Source organism: Mytilus trossulus, chromosome 3 (genome assembly GCF_036588685.1).
Source record: "Mytilus trossulus isolate FHL-02 chromosome 3, PNRI_Mtr1.1.1.hap1, whole genome shotgun sequence".
In the NCBI taxonomy this organism is placed as follows: Eukaryota; Metazoa; Mollusca; class Bivalvia; order Mytilida; family Mytilidae; genus Mytilus; species Mytilus trossulus.
This window is the reverse complement of record NC_086375.1, coordinates 51,264,230-51,285,468: the sequence shown is the minus strand read 5'-3', so window position 1 is coordinate 51,285,468 and position 21,239 is coordinate 51,264,230. Positions and strand designations below refer to the sequence as shown.

General features: G+C 31.7%; 2 protein-coding genes across 2 annotated transcripts; one reads left to right on the top strand and one right to left on the bottom strand.

Annotated features, from left to right (window-relative positions):
* Positions 1-546: 546 nt before the first annotated feature.
* LOC134711770 (CCA tRNA nucleotidyltransferase 1, mitochondrial-like) lies at positions 547-9,753 on the bottom strand. The gene is made up of 8 exons (XM_063572636.1): positions 9,649-9,753; positions 7,666-8,059; positions 7,355-7,484; positions 7,031-7,157; positions 6,655-6,740; positions 2,759-2,866; positions 2,093-2,205; positions 547-987 (listed from the first exon to the last, which is right to left on the bottom strand). Exons 2-8 carry the CDS (start codon positions 8,050-8,052, stop codon positions 562-564), a joined length of 1,377 nt encoding a protein of 458 aa, XP_063428706.1. The 5' UTR covers positions 8,053-8,059; positions 9,649-9,753; the 3' UTR covers positions 547-561.
* Positions 9,754-15,613: 5,860 nt separating this feature from the next.
* On the top strand, positions 15,614-20,747 carry LOC134709520 (uncharacterized). Its single transcript, XM_063569679.1, has 2 exons — positions 15,614-15,902; positions 20,331-20,747. The coding sequence occupies exons 1-2, from the start codon at positions 15,673-15,675 to the stop codon at positions 20,698-20,700; spliced, it is 600 nt and encodes a 199-aa protein (XP_063425749.1). The 5' UTR covers positions 15,614-15,672; the 3' UTR covers positions 20,701-20,747.
* Positions 20,748-21,239: the final 492 nt, after the last annotated feature.

The window sequence follows — 21,239 nt, the reverse complement described above, 5'->3', positions numbered from 1 at the left end:
CTGAAGTGAGCAACACAAAATTAAGTTAGCGACTTGATCATTTCAGCTAGCTTAGATAACAACCATGTTCCTGTAATATTAAGTGATAGTATCCACCATAAACTCCAAGTGGTATTGGAGGAACAGAGCAGACACAATCTGTGTCAGAAAGACAACCTTATTGGTGTAGGACTCTTATCATAGGTCATTTATGGTAGCACAATACAAAGATTTTTTCACTCCCAATTAGACAACTTTAAACTTCTTTATATTTTATGAATGAGGTACCAAAAGAAAGAAGAAAGATTAATATTTCAAATTGTTATAATCTCATTATGACATAATTATTACATAATTAACTGTTATGCAATTAGTTGCCATATTGTGAAATTATCACAATTTGAAAGATTAATCCTTCTTCTTTCTTTTGGTACCTCATTTATAAAATTTAAAGAAAGATGAGTGGAATTACATCAGTTTAAAGATGTCTGATTGGGGACGAAAAATCTTTGTATTGTGCTACCATAAGCTGCAGAAAGTAACTTTAGAGTGAAATAAATTTGAAAATATTGTTTCATTCTTTTATTTTCTCTTTTTAGATGGAACTTTTTCAGTCACTTTTTCAACAATCTCATCAAGATTTTCCAATAGCTCCTCTTTTGTTTTTGTAAACATACTAAATTTCCATATTTGTTTTAATTCATGTAATGTTCCTTGAAATATTGGTCCTTTCGGGATTTGTTTATCTACTAAATCATATCCATTAACAGGAAATTTTGGAGATTCCCATTTCATAAACTGGTCCATGAGGTCTTTTTCACCTCTGTATTTCAAAAGTTCACAAATTCTTTCTGTTAATTTTTTCATTTCGCCAGGACTGTCAGTAAACAAGAATTGGCAATATTTCATTGGATCATTGTCGAAGGAGTCTTTTCTATGATTAACTATAAACGATCCTAGCTGTAACTCATCTCTTGATAGTTTAATTCTTTTGTGTAACAAATGCACCTATAAAGAAAAAAGTTCTAAATTCTAAATATTTAATATGTACAAATGAATATAATAAACATAATTCCACATGTTAAAAAAATACACATGTCTTCAAATTAGATAAGTGCCAATTGCATCATTTAAAGAGACTAACCTATATTTACATCTTTGGATAATACATCTTGGGTAAAAGTAATGTTAAGGTATAACTCAAATGTAAATAATACTGACATAATCTGAAAGTGAGGTTATTTTGACCATTTTTAAAGTTTTAAAAAATATGCAAGAAGTTTAAAGCCTGGATGCAAATATGTTATTTAAAATAAATATATCGATCAATTAGCCTTGTGACCATTTGCAGGATATTTTTTTTTAAATACTTATAAAAATTTTGGAATATTGAAATCAAGGCGACAAATATAGTGACCTTGTTATTCCTTCACTATATTTTGTCAAAAAAGTTTTGAGTGTTTACCAAAAGGCATACCTGTCAACTTTTCAAAATGCCCATGGGGGTTTTGCTTGCAAGATGGCTAATATAGTCCTACAAAACCTTCAAGGGGACCTTTAAGTATATTTTAATGTTTTTTAAGCTTCTTCATACTGTTACAAGCCTATAGCCAATATCAAACTAATTGTTTTGTTTAAAATTGTGAACAAAATTGCTCTTTCAAAATTTCCATTTAGGAACCTCCATGGGGTAAATCCCCCGCAAATATTGACAGTTGGCAGGTATGCAAAAGGATGTGTTGAACTTTTATTGCATGAAGCAAAAGATGAAAATCTTGCAAATTATTCTCTTTTTTTAATTATATTAAAGCCTTAGTGGCACTATTAGAACTTTTACTGACATCCTTGATAGAACCATTCCTAATAAAACTTTGTCAGAAGTCTTATAAAGATCCAGTGATTACTGACTGAAAATTTTGCTAAATTTCTAAAAACAATTAATCACACAACAACTTACAAATATTTTCCAGCAATATTGGTCCCAATTATTCTGATCTCAATGCAACTCTGACCTGATTTGCATCTTTTGCATGGTCAAAAAATAATCAACTCTGTTATGATAGCATCCCAATTTTCCTGAGTGCGATCAGATAATATCCAAACATAATCTTACCTCATCATCATTTGCTAATAATGCCACCAGCCTGGTCATTGGTTGTGGGTCTAATCCCTCTGTTGAACAACATACAGTTCTATACTCTTCTATATCGGCTTTATCTGGTAAACCTGAAACAAGAACAGTAATGTACATCTATCACTAGTACAAATGAGTTGTATACTGACATGACAAATTGCATATCTGATCACAATCTATAAAACTTATGATAAAAAAGAAATGTGAAGTCTCATTTAGATCTCAAGTAATTTTTCAGATTATTTTCTTACCACAAATTGAATACTGAATACAAACTTCACTAGCAGTCATTCCGATGCCTTTCTGACGTTTTTCTTTCTACAAAATTTCTTATTTTTTATTGTTTAGCAAAGGTATGCAACTGCTACATAACAATATGAGTAAAGGTTGAACAAGTGACCACAAACAATTTACGTATCTTGATAATATTTAGTTATTGCTGATTGGCCCTCCTGTACAGATTAAAATCCTGAATTTAAGATGCATTTTTATCATATAAAGAGTGAAAGCCCTCATGGAGTGGGAGAGGTGAGGTACTGAGTTACTCAAGTTACACAATGTTTTGTTTTTTTCAACAGACAATATTCAGTTTTTATGGATATAGGTAAAACTGATTAAAGGTCAATAATTACAATAGATATTTACCCATGTAAGGTGCAAGGTCTAACTGAAGCATTGTGGGTAAAATGTCTCTTGCATGATTGCCACATAATATCTTCTTCAGTTCCATCCATATTCTCTCACCAGATATTACTACAGAGAAAATAATACATTGTTAATGTTGTGGATGAAGATGAAGATGTTAGAAATATTATAGTGTTATTAACTGGCTGTTTCTGTATTGGCACTGGTATAGATTCAAGGTTTGCTGTTTTGGCCTCGAGACCCGTAGGGTCGAGGGCCAATACAGCTGACCGAGAATCTATACCAGTGCCAATACAGAAACAGCCAGTTCATAACACTTTTATTAAATGATTATAAGAGAATTAACCAGATGCTCCGCAGGGCGTAGCTTTATACGACCGCAGAGGTTGAACCCTGAACGGTTGGGGCAAGTATGGACACAACATTCAAGCTGGATTCAGCTCTAAATTTGGATTGTGATTTAATAGTTGACACAGCATAGGTTTCTGACACAGAATGAATGTGTTCTAATGAACTTAAAATTTTTGTTTTCTCTTAGAGCAATTCACTATGCTGTTGAATATTAATCCTCTCAAAAAAATGTTTGAAGAAATTTTCTTTTTATTTATGAAATTTCAAATGAGAAAAATTGAACCCAATTTTTTAATCATATCCCCCTTTCCCTTATTCCAAAACTAATCACAATTAAAATATTCTAATGGAGTTTGCAACAATAACTACTCATTTAAATACATCATAAAATATTAAGATGTAAAAAAACTGCTTGTTATCACTGAATGGTAAAGATTATTTAAATTTATCAGTTGGTAGTAAAAAGTGAATATACATTGTATATTGTATATCACAAAGATTTAAGTTGATTCTGGACAAAGAAAGATAACTCCAATTAAAAAAAATTCTTGCAATAAGATATTTCTTGCTCACTATTCTGGACAAAGAAAGATAACTCTAATTAAAAAAAAATTAGCTACTTCACAATATTGTGAAATTAGATATTTCTTGCCATTGCACAATACTGTGCAATTGAAAAGACTTGCTATTGCACAATACTTAATATAATAATTTTAGATCCTGATTTGGACCAACTTGAAAACTGGGCCCATAATCAAAAATCTAAGTACATATTTCGATTCAGCATATCAAAGAGGCCCAAGAATTAAATTTTTGTTAAAATCAAACTTAGTTTAATTTTGGACCCTTTGGACCTTAATGTAGGCATATTTGAAAACAGGACCAAAAATGAAGAATCTACATACACAGTTAGATTTGGCATATCAAAGAACCCCATTTATTCAATTTTTGATGAAATCAAATAAAGTTTAATTTTGGACCCAGATTTGGACCAACTTGAAAACTGGGCCAATAATCAAGAATCTAAGTACATTTTTAGATTCAACATATCAAAGAACCCAACCGATTCATTTTTTGTCAAAATCAAACTAAGTTTAATTTTGGACCCTTTGGACCTTAATGTAGACCAATTTGAAAACATGACCAAAAGTTAAATATCTACATACACAGTTAGATTCGGCATATCAAAGAACCCCAATTATTCAATTTTGATGAAATCAAACAAAGTTTGATTTTGGACCCTTTGGGCCCCTTTTTCCTAAACTGTTGGGACCAAAACTCCCAAAATCAATACCAACCTTCCTTTTATGGTCATAAACCTTGTGTTTAAATTTCATAGATTTCTATTTACTTATACTAACGTTATGGTGTGAAAACCAAGAAAAATGCTTATTTGGGTCCCTTTTTGGCCCCTAATTCCTAAACTGTTGGGACCTAAACTCCCAAAATCAATACCAATCTTCCTTTTGTGGTCATAAACATTATGTTTAAATTTCATTGATTTCTATTTACTTAACCTAAAGTTATTGTGCAAGTATAAAAACCAAGAATAATGCTTATTTGGGCCCTTTTTTGGCCCCTAATTCCTAAACTGTTGAAACCAAAACTCCCAAAATCAATCCCAACCTTTCTTTTGTGGTCATAAACCTTGTGTCAAAATTTCATAGATTTCTATTAACTTAAACTAAAGTTATAGTGCGAAAACCAAGAAAATGCTTATTTGGGCCCTTTTTGGCCCCTTATTCCTAAAATGTTGGGACCAAAACTCCCAAAATCAATACCAACCTTCCTTTTATGGTCATAAACCTTGTGTTAAAATTTCATAGATTTCTATTCACTTTTACTAAAGTTAGAGTCCGAAAACTAAAAGTATTCGAACGACCACGACGCCAACGACGACGACGCAGACGACGACGCCAACGTGATAGCAATATAAGACGAAAATTTTTTCAAAATTTGCGGTCGTATAAAAACCGGAAGTGAACGTATTAGCCCATGAGCAAATACAGCTTTTTTCCTGCTTTTTTTTGTATTGGCCCTGTTTTTTCCGTTTCAAAACTTTAAGACGTTACAGAACATTGCACATCATTTAACCTGATTATTTTATGACTTTAATTTAAAAAATATTATACAAATGTTTTTACGCATAACGATACTTCCAAAGTTAAGTAATGGCGTAAGAAAATTGAAAACTGGAAAAGAACTAGGGCTAATACAGCTTTTTTCCCGCTTTTTTCTGTATTGGCCCTGTTCGAAGAGCAATATTAAATCTTGATTTATATCGACAGTGAAACGTTTTCAGTATTGCACATGCTGATTTATCCGTATTAGGGCTTATTTGCTCATATCATTTAATAAATATATTTCTCTAATTCTATGGAAATTTATCCCTTTCTGAACCCACTGAAAAAATGTAATCAACGTGTGGTTGCTGGTGATCTCAAAAGATCATTGGATGATTTAAAGGGTCATGACCTTTTTACCTAACTAAATGAATCAAAATATGATAACAGGTGTTAATGAAATTGACAACTTCGTGCAATGTGAAAGGCACTCGAAGGGGATTTTCAGTTAACAAAAAAGAAAATGCCTTTTTAATCATTAGAGAAACAGATTCTTACATAGTTACTCATGAATTATCGGATTTATCCAATCTCGATAGTTATATTATCAATTTTAAAGTCCTCGCAGAGGCGGCTCGGACTTTAAAATTGATAATTTAACTATCTCGATTGGATAAATCCGTGATCCACTGGTATCAATGTAAGAATCTATATATATTCTATGATTAGATATTTTTTTTATTTTTTTTTTTACTTTTGAAGAAAAAAAAATTTCATATATTTGAAAAAATAACATTTAAATGAACAGCACACACTAGGTCTCCTAAAGATAAATTTTGAGATGTATCTGACCAATAAAAATCAGCTTGGACTTAAACTGTTGTCATTGTTCAGTAGGATGCAAGATTTTTAAATGCCTTAAAATTTGTAAATGAAATGGTAATCTTACTTTTGAAAATTAATATAAGAATGATAGCTTATGGAATTGAAAGATTGAAAATGAAAATATATTTGTTAGAAAAAGTTTTTAAACGTGACAAAAGGAACAAGACTTCCAAAAACAAATGCTGTGAATTCATTTATTTTGGTGGGTATCAATTTTCGTGGATGAAATACAGCTTACACTATCTTGGATATTTAATTTTGTGGTTTTGGTAAAGTCAGCATACAGTCTATGAAAAATTTGTAATTCCTTTAACATCTAAATTTGTGGTTCCCCTGTGCATATAGGATCCAAACAAAAATAATGAATTCACAATGAATAAAGAAAAAGATATATAATAAATTCATATCATATTGATATACTTTGGTTGGATAATTTGATTTTACATCTGCTCCGATGCACAGACTTGTAACTGTGTAAACAATGTGGTTCTGTTAGTTCGTCCTATGTGACCACAACTTCTGGTTAACTACTAACGGTATAACCAAAGCAGTTAAAACTGGAATATACTAATTTCACATTTTATCACCAAAACTTACTTTTCATACCACTAGCATTCTCTTTAATAGCATTTAGTGTCATTTCTTCATGGTCATTAGCTTTTTCTGATATTCTTCCATAAAATCTTCAACAAAGGAGAAACAAATATTAAATGTGAAAAATATCATAAACATTTCACTTCAGTTAAATAATTGCAATTTACACACATATATGGTCAAATTTTGCTTGGAAAACCCTTAATATTATTCTGGTAAAATTTTAACGTGGAACTGTATAACTATGCACATTGGGAAGTCATTCAGTCAATTTGTGTTTTATTCCTATAAAACCCTAGGAGATTTTATGTTATCAAAACACTGTCTTCTATATCCAAGGTGTAAACCTGAATAGGAAAATCAGTAATTTTAATATTACCTGAAATATCTTAAAATCCGTAAATAATCTTCTTGTATCCTGGATACAGGATCACCTACAAATTTAACTCTCCTGTTTTTTAGGTCCTCTACTCCATTAAAATAATCATATATTGTTCCATCAAAACCTGAAAGTACAAAAGGGATAATTCACTGACGTGAAAAAAAAAATCAATATTGGTTTAGTGTGAAAAAAAAAATCAATATTGGTTTAGTCTTAAAAAAAATACCTTATTATCAGCAAAAATGTTTTGATGTTATCATCTGTGTACAATTTGACTGTTTTACAAACATTTCCCTTCAAATTCAAGTTTGGTAAACTAACCTAAAAACATAGCATTGATAGTCAAGTCCCTTCTATTAGCATCTAACTGCCAGTCCCTGGTAAACTCAACCTCGGCACGGCGACCATCTGTAACCACATCAATTCTTAAAGTTGTCACTTCAAAGTTTTCCTTAAAAAAATACACAAAATAATAACATTAAAGCTAGAATACAAAAAAAACAAACTATATATGGTGCCCATAAAAATTATTAATAAAGCTGTCTATAATGAAAATATATTCAGTTTCAGCTTGTTAATGTTAAAAGGATATTTCTACTCTGAGGTTCCTGTGTATGTAAATGAGACATTACCTTATCATTTATTCTAGCTGTGATTGTACCATGCTTTTCTCCAGAATCGTTGATCATTCGAATCTTTTCTATATCAAACATCTCTTTCATCTGTGTAGGTGTGGCAGTTGTAGCAAAATCAATGTCATGTGGAACCATGTCCAATACTAAGTCTCGGACTGCTCCTCCTGCTATCCTTAATTCATGGTCATATTTATCAAATATATTGACCAGAGTATTAAGCTCTGAGGTTAATATAGACTGGAATGCTGGGGATTCTAACTTCATTGTCTTTAGATTTCCACCCCGATAATAAAACTTTTTACTTATTCTAGTCAAATTACGCACTGATAAAAGTTTAATTGTTCTAAGAACATATACAGTAGTTAAATTTACACTTGGTGTCATCTAAGGCCTGTGTCAAAAGAAAAAAAAACAAGATTAATTAGTATTTTGTTGGTCTTAATAGGTTAACATGCAATGACAATATATTGAAGAAATCAATATATATTTATACACATATTCATATACAATGCCCTTGAAAAACCTTCAACAAGATGGAAGAGAATAAACTTTCGGTTAACATTTTTTCTAAAGGAATTTTTCCTATACAGATCATAAACATAAGCAGCATATTATTTATAATGAGTTCATAAACATGTATCTGATAAAAACAAGAAGACTTATAGATTTCCATCAATTTTGTTCTGTAGCTGAAAAAAAAACCATGAAATCTGCAAAATCCTCATGTTAAAGTCATATGGAACCTCAAATTTAAAAAAAATGATGCATATGTTTTTTTTATAACAAAATGGATAGTTGTCACAAGCAAATATTAAAATCATAATACTTACAATGTAATATTTACTGTAATACATATGATAAATAAATGTAGCAATTTAATAGATCTAGGTTTCAAAAATGTGTGATTCTTCTTTACAATGATTATTGACGTTTTTCTATAAATTCATATTTTATATTTATATATAATATTATTAACTTTCTTGTCGCTAAATTTGTTTTCTTGCCCCTAAATAGTCTATTTGTCACTAAATTTTTCTTCTTGTCACATCTTGTTGCTAAAACCCTTCTTGTCGCTAATTCATGTAATTACATGTAGTGAGACCATTCTAGATACCCTAAGGATGATTCAGCTTCATTTTCGTTGGAATAGGGTTCAGTTGTTTCCGAGAAGATGTTTGAAATAGTTTACTTCGGATGTAAGATAGATGACAATGGATGCCAAAAGATAGCCAAAGCCTGAAAGGAAATGTGATCTTAATATGAACAAATTGAGGCCTGATGTCAAAAGCAACGAAGCAGTGCATCCAATATGGACAGGCAAATATCCACTTTTTTTTTTTACATCGGATGAGCTCTGTCTGGCAAAGCAGCCGTTGAACATCTATTTCATTGCGGTCTAAGAGCGACACTGAATTGGCCTATTTTTTTTGTAAGCTTGACACATGAAAATCAAATAATTAAGCATGAAAACAGGACAAACAGAGTCAACTGGGACAGGGGAAAATACATGCCCTATTATGGTAACCAGAAGCAGGATAGAAGATTTTCACCAAAAAATTAGCCCCCCTTTTTCTCCCCAAATTATGATAACCTTAAATAGGAGTGTGGTAATAGGGGTACGTTCATGACGAATAACAGTAAAAATTCTTGCCAAATGACATTTACGGAAATTTTTGGTGCAAGGCAATAACTCATGATCTGTTTTTAGATGATAAAAAAAAAATGAGATTCTAAAGGTCGCTGAAAATGGCCACAATTTTGACGACTGACTGTAAAGGGCATTACTATCCTCCTTTAGACTTAGAGAATAGAGTCGTACTTCAGAGTAATCTCGGACTACATCATACATGTAAGTATCTATAGACTAATTTAGTAATTAAATTTAAATTTATAAACAGTTTTCATACATTTTTCAAAACAATCTTAACGAAATCTCAGAAGAAACAATTACAAACTAGCCATCTTTATAACCCAATATACCTTTTTAAAATACTTTGAAATGTGGTGCAAGTCTTCAAAATTTCTGTTCGATGTAAAACTATGTGTTGTATCTGAGAAACAAAGACTCGCGTTATTAAACGTTTTGATGACATGATCAAAATTATAAACTCAAAGTCAAAACCGGAAAGAATAGATTTTTCCGAATAAAAAACAAAAAACTCTACACCGAAAATAAATCAAGTTAATGAAACGGTCCACAAATATTAGAGGGTTTGGATGTGGTTAAATGATTAAAGAGAAATGCCCTTAAAAATGAAGATAAGAGACTAACGGTCAAAGAAATGAAGATTAGAGAAAACAGGGGTTAATTTTTTGAAGATTAGAGAAAGAAGAGCGGTTTTTTTTTTGAAGTTGAGAGATAAAAGGGATGATAATTAAATGTTTAAAGAATAACAGAACCCCCCATCCAGACCCTCATATTAAGGGATTTTTTGGTAAAAAAAGTTCTGTAAAGTTTTTTTTAATCTGGACATTTTGTTTCAAATCTCAGAATCATATGATTGAGTCACAACAGTGAAGAAATGATTTAGAGAAATGAATATGACCCTCCGGCTTATTTTTTTTTTAGTATTCTAATTTATCAATTCCCTTCTAAAGTCCCTTTTTAACGTATTCTTGCAATTATATTCTCGATTTAAAAAATCCCCTCTCTTGCTTATATTTCAATTTGTTTTTTTTTTTAAATATTGACGGAAAATAACCCAATTTAGAATGCTAAACTGAGAGTTTGAACTGAATTTACTTTTGATGAAATGTTATAAAACTTTGAAGGGGTCCATCCCCCAAACACCTAGATCTTGCTTTCCGTTTTGTCTTTTGAATTCACGATTTTCTTGACTTTACGAAGTATTGTTTTAATTGTTTTCCGAAAAATATTTTTATTTTCACTTTTGTTTTTTAACAAAAATTTCGAATCGCCAAATTGACCATATAATTGTTAAGCTAGTATTGTGGAATATCCTTTATGATTTTGTACCTTGTTTTCTGTTGTTTGTCAACCGAATTTGTTTATATTTGAGCTCTACATGTTTAATGATAACTGACCAAATTTGAAATAGTCCCTTTTGCTAATGACGGGGTAAGTATCAAATCTTTCGATACTTAGCATTCCTCACTACTAGTCCTTTTATGATAATTGGTTTAACAGACCCCAACCTATATATACAGGTATGGTTTGTCAAGGAAACAATCTCTTACTGCTTGAGTGTTTCTATAAAAAAAAATCTGAACCGCATAATCTTCATTAATTGTATGTCACTTGTATATCATTTGCTCAAAGTAATAAAGAATTGAAAAAAAATGTATTCCAATCCTTATGCGGCTAATATATTTCTCCATGATTCTAAATACTTGATACCAATGGTCGACTCCGAATTGTAGATAAGCAAATTTGTAAAATAAATTGCAGTTATCTATAGCAGAACTGAGACAACGATCGAGTACCTTTGTATCTACCAGTCCACACAAAATAGGTTCTCTACAAATTGTTAGTCTTTTAAAAAAGAGCGTGGTGAGTATTTTGGTGAGTCCTTAAAATTCTACCTCGATTATTTTGCTACTGTTTATTGACAAAATATCATAATCATCAATATCAAATTCTCTTATTCGAATAACTCGTGTGAAGTTCGCACGGTTTTGTTATATGAAAGCAACTATTTTGTGAAACAAAACGCCTTTTTAGCTCACCTGGCCCACAGGGCCAAGTGAGCTTTTCTCATCACTTTGCGTCCGGCGTCCGGCGTCGTCGTCGTCGTCGTCCGTCGTCGTTAACTTTTACAAAAATCTTCTCCTCTGAAACTACTAGTTGGCCAAATAAAACCAAACTTGGCCAAAAACATTATTGGGGTATCTAGTTTAAAAATGTGTCCGGTGACCCGATCAACTAGCCAAGGTGGCCGCCGTGGCTAAAAATAGAACATAGGGTTAAAATGCAGTTTTTGGCTTATAACTCAAAGCATTTAGAGCAAATCTGACGTGGGTAAAATTGTTTATCAGGTCAAAATCTATCTGCCCTGACATTTTCAGATGAATCGGACAACCCGTTGTTGGGTTGCTGTCCCTGAATTGGTAATTTTAAGGAAACTTTGCTGTTTTTGGTTATTATCTTGAATATTATTATAGATATAGATAAACTGTTAATAGCAATAATATTCAGCAAAGTAAGATTTACAAATAAGTCATCATGACCGAAATGGTCAGTTGATCTCTTTAGGAGTTATTGCCCTTTCTAGTAAATTTTTAACCATTTTTTCGTAAATCTTAGTAATCTTGTAGAAAAATCTTCTCCTCTGAAATTACTGGGCCAAATTAATCCGAACTTGGCCGAAATCATCTTTGGGGTATCTAGTTTAAAAAATGTGTCCGGTGACCCGGCCATTCAACCAAGACGGCAACCACGGCTTAAAACAGAACATAGGGGTAAAATGCAGTTTTTGGCTTAAAACTAAAAAAACAAAGCATTTAGAGCAAATCTGACAGGTTTAAATTGTTTATCAGGTCAACATCTATCTGTCCTGAAATTTTCAGATGGATCGTACAACCCGTGGTTAGGTTGATGCCCCTGAATTGGTAATTTTAATTAAATTTTGACGTTTTTTTTGTTATTATCTTGAATATTATTATAGATAGAGATAAACTGTAATCAGCAATAATGTACAGCAAAGTAGGACCTAAATATAAGTGAACATGACCAAAATGTACAATTGACCCCCTTGCGGAGTTATTGTCCTTTATAGTCAATTTTTATAAAATTTGTAAATTTTTACTAACATTTTCCACTGAAACTACTGGGCCAAGTTCATTAAAGATAGAGATAATTGTATGCAGCAATAATTTTCAGGAAAGTAAGATGTACAAACACATCACCATCACAAAAACACAATTTTGTCATGAATCCATCTGCTTCCTTTGTTTAATATTCACATAGACCAAGGTGAGCGACACAGGCTCTTTGGAGCCTCCAGTTTGTTATCCATCTGATTAAAATACAGTATTGATCTCTGACTTCGAAATTGATAGGTTACGTGAATATCATTGACCTTTCTACTTGAGACCCTTTAAAACTACTGGCTTTTGATCCTTCTCCTGATTTCTGACTTCGAAATTGTTAGGTTATGTGAATATCATTGTCCTTTCTACCTGAGACACTTTAAAACTACTGGCTTTTGATCATTCTCCTGCTTGTTTTATATCATTCTTTTAATATTCCTTTCCCCTTAGCATGCCCAGATATTATAAGTTACCTAATACGGTATATATGGAATTTACTGACCCCATATATACCGTAGTAGGTTACTAGCACACTATGTAACGAAATTGTCCTACCGAGCACTGTCTTAACGTAAAAAAAATAGACTAGTGACCTATCAAAATGAGCAAGTCTTCAATACAGTTAGCATTATCATGATTTAGAAACTACTTCCTTTGATCCCACAAAAAAAAGATGCACACAATGACAACTTGTTAGATTTAAATGTGTTTTATGAATTTATTTCACTTTATCATCACTTTCTTCGTCTGTTAAAAACTGTTAAGATTTTTTCTCAGTACTGTTCTGTTTTCCTAAAGGGACGTAACACCACTACTAATATACACTCATCATATGGAATGGGTCATCAGTGTTTCTTAATTTTTAAATATTTTTCACTGAGTACTTTTTGTTTTGCTTTAATTATTATGTGATCATAAAAGGGCATAACACAGTTCTTTTCTCTCCGTTTAGTTCTTGTATATTTCAACAATTCTCTACCTGTACACCGCAGATATGATTAACCAATTTCGAATCATCTCTAGCGTTTATTATTATTATTAAAAAGCCCCTGAAAAAATCAGCAAGAAATAGAGCAAAAATAGTTTTCATTTTTACCTAATATAGATATAAGAAAGTGTTGTAAGAGTGCCAATGAGACAACTCTCCATCCCAAGTCACAATAAGTTAAGACGTAAACTATTATATGTCAAAGTGAGGTCTTCAAAACGGAGCCCTGGCTCACACCGAACAGTCTTATGTCTGTTTGTTTTGATCACAGATCGTTGTCAGTATAAAGGAAGGTTATGTGCATGTCATGCAAGTGAGAGGTTTAGCTAGCTATAAAACCAGGTTTTAACCTAGATTTTCTAGATAAGAAAATGCCTGCATGTAAAAAGTCAGGAATATACCAGTTGTTTTTAGTTACTAGTACTTAGTAGTTTGATGTGTTTTAGCATTGTATTTCTCTTTTTTAATGTATAATTGATTTGTTTATATCGAAAGACATACATTTGTGTTTTAAACAGACCTATAATCGCTTAGAATTTCTACAAGTGCCGTTTGGTAAAGAATAAGATGGAATAATTTTATTCACCAAATTAGAGTCTCAAGAGGGCATATAGCACATAAACAACATCAATATAAACAATAACAAATGCAATGCAAACTAGACAATAGACATGTAACAAAAAATTAAGAAAAGAAACACACCCACCAAAATAACAACAACATATTATAATTCAATTAAAATTATCGTGACATTGACCTAAGTGCACCAGGTAAGTGTAATGTGACTATTAAATAAACAGAAATATTAATTAGTCTGTGCCTTTATATGAAGAAATACCTACAATAAAACCAAGAAAGAACGCCCACACATTTACTATGAGGTGTACTGCAAATAACATTTAATAAAGTATATTATGACTTATCTGCAGCAACCACCATTAGTCGATGCTTGAAAGGAAATCTCACACTCTACCTGTACTAAAATGCAGTTCGACTTCCAAGGCTTTGAACTATAGCAGTTAGTTACTGCGAGTACTCTCAGATCTGTACCGAAGTGACTTTTTGTTGTAGGACCAGCCACGTCCACTCTTGTATTTTTATTTTGTATCAATCTTGTGCGTAAAGCCTTTTTCAACTGATTGTTATAGTTCGTTCTTATGTTGCTCTGTAACACCAATGTCCCAAGTTAGGGGGAGAGTTATGATCCCGCTTACATGTTTAACCCCGACACATACTGTATGAATATGTGCCTGTCATATGTAATGAGCCTGTAATTCAGCGGTTATTGTTTTTTGCTGTCTTACATACCAGTTTTTGTTTTTTTCGTCAGTCATTTTTTATACATAAATTAGGCCGTTAATGTTATCGTTATAATTGATTTACATTTGTTATTTATATATATTTAGGGGTCTTTCATTGCTGGCTATGCAGTATCGGCTTTGCTCATTGTGAAAGGCCGTACGGTTAATTTAAATGTTATTTGGTCTCTTGTAAAGAATTGTCTCATTGGCAATCATACTACAGCTTCTTTTTTTTTTATATCTATGTCAGCCGAGACCCAGCTTATGTATCCCGAGAAAAAAATAAAACTTACGAAAATACTGCATAGATATAATTATAAGAAGATGGGATATGAGTGCCAATGATACAACTCTCCATCCAAGTCACAATAGTAAAGTAAACCATTGTAGGTAAAAGTACAGTCTCTTCAACTCGAAGCCTTCATTCACACCGAACAGCAAGCTATAAAGGGCCCCAAAATGACTTTGAGTCACTGATGCCTGAAATCAGTATAATATATATATGTAGTATACGTCTTCAAACTTCATCTTTTAAAAAAGAGAAAATAGATATGTTACGGGTATCCATTTCTTTAAAACGAATAATTAGCTTGGACTAATGCATAATTGTTCTAAATAATGTGAAGAAAAAAACCCGTCTATTATTCGATTTTTAAAGATGTGACTTCGATGAATGGCATAATGCAATTTGGGTCCCATGTAAAAATTATTGAAATAATTCATATTCAGTTCCTTTTTTTTTAATATTTGATTTGAAATTGCTTCATTTATTTTCATTAAAATCTGGCTTAGTATCATATTAATTTGTTAATTCTTTCAAGCAAAAAACATCGACTATGCAATCAGTCGCTAGTTTCGTTTCGCTATATAAAGTGTGCGTGATGCATTAACCAATATGTCAGCGCCCATGAAACTGTAAACAAACATTTTGGTATATATCTAAAGATGACAAGTTTGAAGAATCTTGTGACTGAATCAAAAGTAGAGAGTCTACATGCAGTAGTGGAAAATGGTAAACAAGAATTTGTTTGCTTTACCAGACTTGCTACAAACTGGATTATATGTATAACTGATGGAGTGGAAATGTACAGAACAGAACTTGATGCTGAAGAGTTAGAATCTTGTAGAGAACTGGCTGAGATCAGTACAATGGATACATATCTTGCAAGAATAAGGTAAATGTTTGTCAAAGTATATCTGACCCACACAGCTCATTTGTATTTCGGGAGTGTGTAGGTAATAATCTGACTGGCCTATTAATTTTCAAATAATATATTCTTGCCTTTACAAATGTTGAAAAAAATATTTTTGCTTTGGATTGACTGAAAAATATATTCTTGCTCGGTTTGTATGATAAAAAAAAATCCGTTGACATACAAAACGTATATCAAAATTTCAAATGCAATGCATGGAGTCAGCATTTCGGCGTGTGTATTTTAGTTTAGATGACATCTCCAAGGTTGACCTCTAAAGAATGCCGACAGTAATATAACCAGATATATAGATATATAAACATAGATATAAAAACCTGTAGATAGCGACCTTGTGCAATTTGTGACTTTTCTAGATTTGTATGATTTCATGTTATAAGTTAAAACAAAAAGTTGATTGTTCAAGAATGTTTTTTTTGTGGATCTAATCAGTCATAGTTCACTTTTAATATTGACTCTTTTAATGACTGACATGACTAAAACATGCTTAAACAATCTCTAGCTTGATCATTTAAAAAAAATGTCGTATTTTTAAATTGAAAAATTTATTTAAAGTTACTTATTCAAAAAACCCTCTTCATAAGCAAATCAAAACAAACAGTACTTAAAGAACAACATATTAAAAGATGCAATTTTATTAATGTCATTCAAGAATATCTAGAAGCATTTTTTGATAGGTGGTACAATATTTTGTCTCTCCTCTTACAATTTCAAAAGAAATTCTGGATTATTAAGAAAAGGTTTAGATAAAATTTTAAGCTTGTTTTACGTAGCCATTTAGATGGGTTTCAAGAGAATAAACTTCTATATATATTCATTCTGTGAAATAATAGATTATTTGCCTATTTTCCAGGATGTTCTGAAAAATGCCTAAAAAAATGGTTTACAAATTAATTTTGTAAATTTAGTCACCAGTAACGCAGGTCTAAGATAGCAATTCATATAGTGTTCTGCATTTTTTCTCTCTTTCAAATAAACAAATTAAAGCATCAAGTAAATCCCTCATAAGTGGCCCAAGACCACAATTAATGACGAATATAGTTCCCTTTAATTATAGTGTATTTTTTCTTAATTTTTTTTCTTTGCCTTTTTCATTCATTTGTTAGTTTTTATGGGGTGGAAATGAAAGAAGAGAGGTGAAATAACTTTTTGTTGAAGGTATTTTAACTGATTTTAATATGGAAAGAGTGATTAGGTCAAGTGCAAAAAGGTAATATTTACAGTTTTCGGAACATCTCTTGACTTGTCCATAGGGGTATGGATGTGTATTGGCTAAATTTGTAAGTTGTGTGAAAGCAATCTTTCTGAATTTTGGATATATTTTTGGACTAGTACTATACATTACACACACAAAAAATTGGACAAAAAGATTCGGTGCAATTTTTTTAATAAGACAAAAAGTTATAAAGAACTAATAGAGGAATTAATTGTGGTCTGTGGCCTTAGTTTACATTTCTCTTTATTTAATTGGTAACAGGAACGTACGTTTATGATATATCACTTTATAAAGGCTATCCTGTTACCTTTTTGTCTATCCTATTACCGATATCAGTATTGCATCTGCAAATGCTTAATTGGGAAGATTAAGACCTTATAACCTTAAGGTGAGTTCAAACAACGAAATATTTCATTTGTTTTACAACTATATGTTAAACTAAAAAAAATAACGACGTTTCAGTAAACAATTGTCTATCCTGTTACTGTAACCACTACCATAACAACCATAGTAACAGGATAGACAAATTTCTTCATTTTTAAAAACTGTTGTGAAATAACTACTCCCTTTGGTGAAGTGATTTAGTTTTCTGTTGTGAATTTGGTTTGGAAACACGTTATTGCACTTTTTACAGGTATACTGTTGGTGTAATTAATCAAAATTGTTGGTAACAGCATAGACATGAAAAAGATTACCCTCGATTTGTTTTCACTAAATGATAGCATTTAGTTTGTAGATGATATGTAACATATATAATGATAAAGAAGCTACGATTTTTCGTAAGAGTAATTATAAACGTCATTATTAAGTCCCTTATGTAGATATCAAGGCGATCAGAAAATCGGGAAAAATTATTGAAATGTGTTTTCTGACCCTGTAATATCCCCAAAATCCGGGACGTAAATTAAGAAAAATTTCCTTCATGTCATGCTCTATGCTCATTTTAACATGGGTAGGCATTATATTTGTCAATATTTTACACTGAGCGTTACCCATGTTGAAATGAGCATAGAGCATGACATGAAGGAATTATTTCGATTCTAATATGACAATTACAATATATTTATAGATCGAGCGTACGAAAATACCGTAAGAATGTTGGCTGTTCTTGAGTTCTCCCCGGGAAGTCTGTATATTACATTTCATATTTGATAAGTTTAAAACTACGAGCATGGCAAATATATGTTGTTTGATAAAAATATTTATCATATATTTAGTACAAAATACAGCTATTTTGTATATCTAATAAAGGTGCGTTTTCCAGTCTGTATCACCTACCCTGTATCGCATACCCCGTATCGCATAGCTAAACCCGTATCGCATACCCCGTATCGCATGGTAAAACCCGTATCGCATACCTTTTTTTTTTTTTTTTTTTTTTTTAACATAAAGTCAGTTTTTTGTTTTTTTTGCTTCAGATTTTCCCCCCTAAAAATAGGTTAATTTTTTGAATGACGTCATTGTTTGGTATGTAACTTCACAAACGTCAAGTTTTCAATTTGAACGTGACGTCACGAACATCAAGTTTTTACAACATATTTTTTGGCACACTAAATGCAATTATAAAAAATACAAAACACTCAAATAAATACAATAATAAACAAAATATTTTCAAAACAACATATTGTAAGGTAACCTAGGTGCTTCGTAAACATAATTGAGCAGTTATTTTAATGCTTTGAAACAAGACAAAAGCAGAACTGAAGGTAACCCAGTGCTATGGATCAGAAAACAGTTCATATACTAATACTCTTCTGTTGAAATATATGATAAAGCGTATAATACATGGCAAAATCCGTATCACATGCCGTATCACCCTCAACCAATATCATCCCTCAGGCCTAAAGGCCCTCGGGCTGATATTGATGTCTCGGGATGATACGACATATGATACGGATTTTGCCATGTATTATTCTCTATATAATAAAAGTTTAAGTTAGCTGCTTAAATGTAAATATTTAAAAGGATAACGATGGAAATAACATTAATATAAACAGTAAGTCCGTGCGCATGTGTCAAACATATTTTTGTGTTCATTAGAACACGGCTTTGTTAACAAAGTGTAATAAGGACGTCATATTAGAATACATTTTAATCTTATCAAAATAGATGGTAATCGTGTTTATTATTAATCTTCTGAATCATATATCCTACAAGCATTCATTTCACGCATTACAACTGAAATTTCCTTTAGAAATAAAAAAAAAAGAAAGAATAGCACCAGTGTACTGAAAATGACCCAGCTAATAGGTTAATTTGACGGTAACATGAATACAGATACAATGAGGTCGAATTATTCTATTGCAAGTGAATAATTGTTCAGCGATGTTTGTTAGCTTATTTTAACAAAATTAAACTAAAAAGGCTGCTAAAAGCGAATTTTTATTAATGATTGAACAAAACGATATCTCGTAGCTAATGCCTTTTAAAAAAAGTTGGTACATTTTGTATACGACCGTTTTAAAAAAATCATTATTTTTTTAAATGTAAAAAAATTATCTCTCACCGTTTTTCAGGGCACTCCTCCCTGTTTACCTATTTTTTTAACCATTATCAGCCCCTGAAATTTTTTCGTTTACAGTCATAGTACAAATCTGTTTAAAAACTCGTGTATTATTTTTTTAACTTCAAAATTCCGTCCACTTCAACTTGGTTGCAGCGAAAAATGCGAGTCATTGTGAATTTTCCTACAAGCTCTGCTGCTGCATGACGTCCGTGCTTATATCAACAACCACTCATATTTTTACCAGGCTGAAGCTAGCGAACAGCTAGCGAACAAACAGCCAGCGAACAATAAGTCGATATAACGAGTAACAAAAAAAAACAAAAACAGAATAAGACAACAACGGCCGTTAAATCAAAAAATATTTAGAAAGGCAGAAAATCCGTCCAAATATTGCAATTTCAACTCAATTTTGAATTATCACATCCATTGATAAAACAAGTCACATCTCTTATTAGGCTAATGTTCAGTACCACAGTAACTCTGCAACTATCTACGGAATATTTGTAGGTGTAGGACCACCAATAAAAAAATTAAAAAAAACAGGGGGTCGGCCTATTCCAGGGCTTCTAGTTTCACATTTTTTGAAAGATATCACTGAATTATAATGTTCTGGTAGAGGTTATTTGAATTGAGCTAATAATAAGATACATAATATGAATTTATATTTCAGGAAATGTTTCCTAGATGCTGACCTATCAATTTCATTTGTTGGCACACGTGCGACTTTGTCAGTTGGTAAAAGTTCTGTAACAATTAGTTTTGACTTATTCGAAGCCAAAGCAGCTGAGAAAAAAGTTGAACTACAAAACATTCTATTTAGATTAGCTACCACCGCAACGTCACTTGAAATTGACCTTGAAAAGGCAAATAAAACAATAGACACTCTAAAAGCACAAAAATCGCAAAATACTGGTTTGATGGACTTTGGGCCTAAAATGGGAACTAACCCTGCTAAAGTTAAACCTAAGAAAACAGGGATGAGTGTTGTGAATCCTACAAGCAAGAAAAGAAAGGCTGCAACAGGAGTCGTGTTCGATTAGTATCATCATTTGATTCGTAACATTTGTGCACATTTATGTATCTACTATGTCTGTTATTTCATTAGTTTTTTTATATTAAATATTAATAAAGACATGTTGTGAAATCACTGAAATTTATATACAGTCTAAGGAAATAAAATATTGTTTTCCTTCCTCATAACTAAAGTTTGCCATATTAGAAATCGACATAATGACGAAACAGGCGCATCACTAATGAATCCTTGTTGTCGGACAATCACATGTATACCTTGGCTTGCAATGCTCCTATTTCTCACAATTGCTGAAAATCATATATATAATATAGATTAGACTGTTGGCTTTCTTGTTTGAATTGTTTTACAATAGAAATTGTGGAGCCTTTTATAGCTTGCTGTTCGGTGTAAGCCAAGACTCCGTGTCGAAGGCTATACTTTGACCTATGCTTGTTTATTATTTACACATTGTGACTTGGATGGAGTTGTTACATTGGCACTCATACCACACCTAATTTCTACATGACTAAAAAAACTGTAATGTTTGAAGCAGTCGTTGAACAACGA

Coding starts and splice junctions, on each gene's coding strand:
- LOC134711770 (XM_063572636.1), bottom strand. CDS start 8,052: ATGACACCAAGTGTAAATTTAACTACTGTATATGTTCTTAGAACAATT. Junction 7,158..7,354: donor TATCAATGCTATGTTTTTAG/GTTAGTTTACCA, acceptor TTGTACTTTCAG/GTTTTGATGGAACAATATAT. Junction 2,867..6,654: donor GAATGCTAGTGGTATGAAAA/GTAAGTTTTGGT, acceptor TTTTCTCTGTAG/TAATATCTGGTGAGAGAATA.
- LOC134709520 (XM_063569679.1), top strand. CDS start 15,673: ATGACAAGTTTGAAGAATCTTGTGACTGAATCAAAAGTAGAGAGTCTA. Junction 15,903..20,330: donor ACATATCTTGCAAGAATAAG/GTAAATGTTTGT, acceptor TTTATATTTCAG/GAAATGTTTCCTAGATGCTG.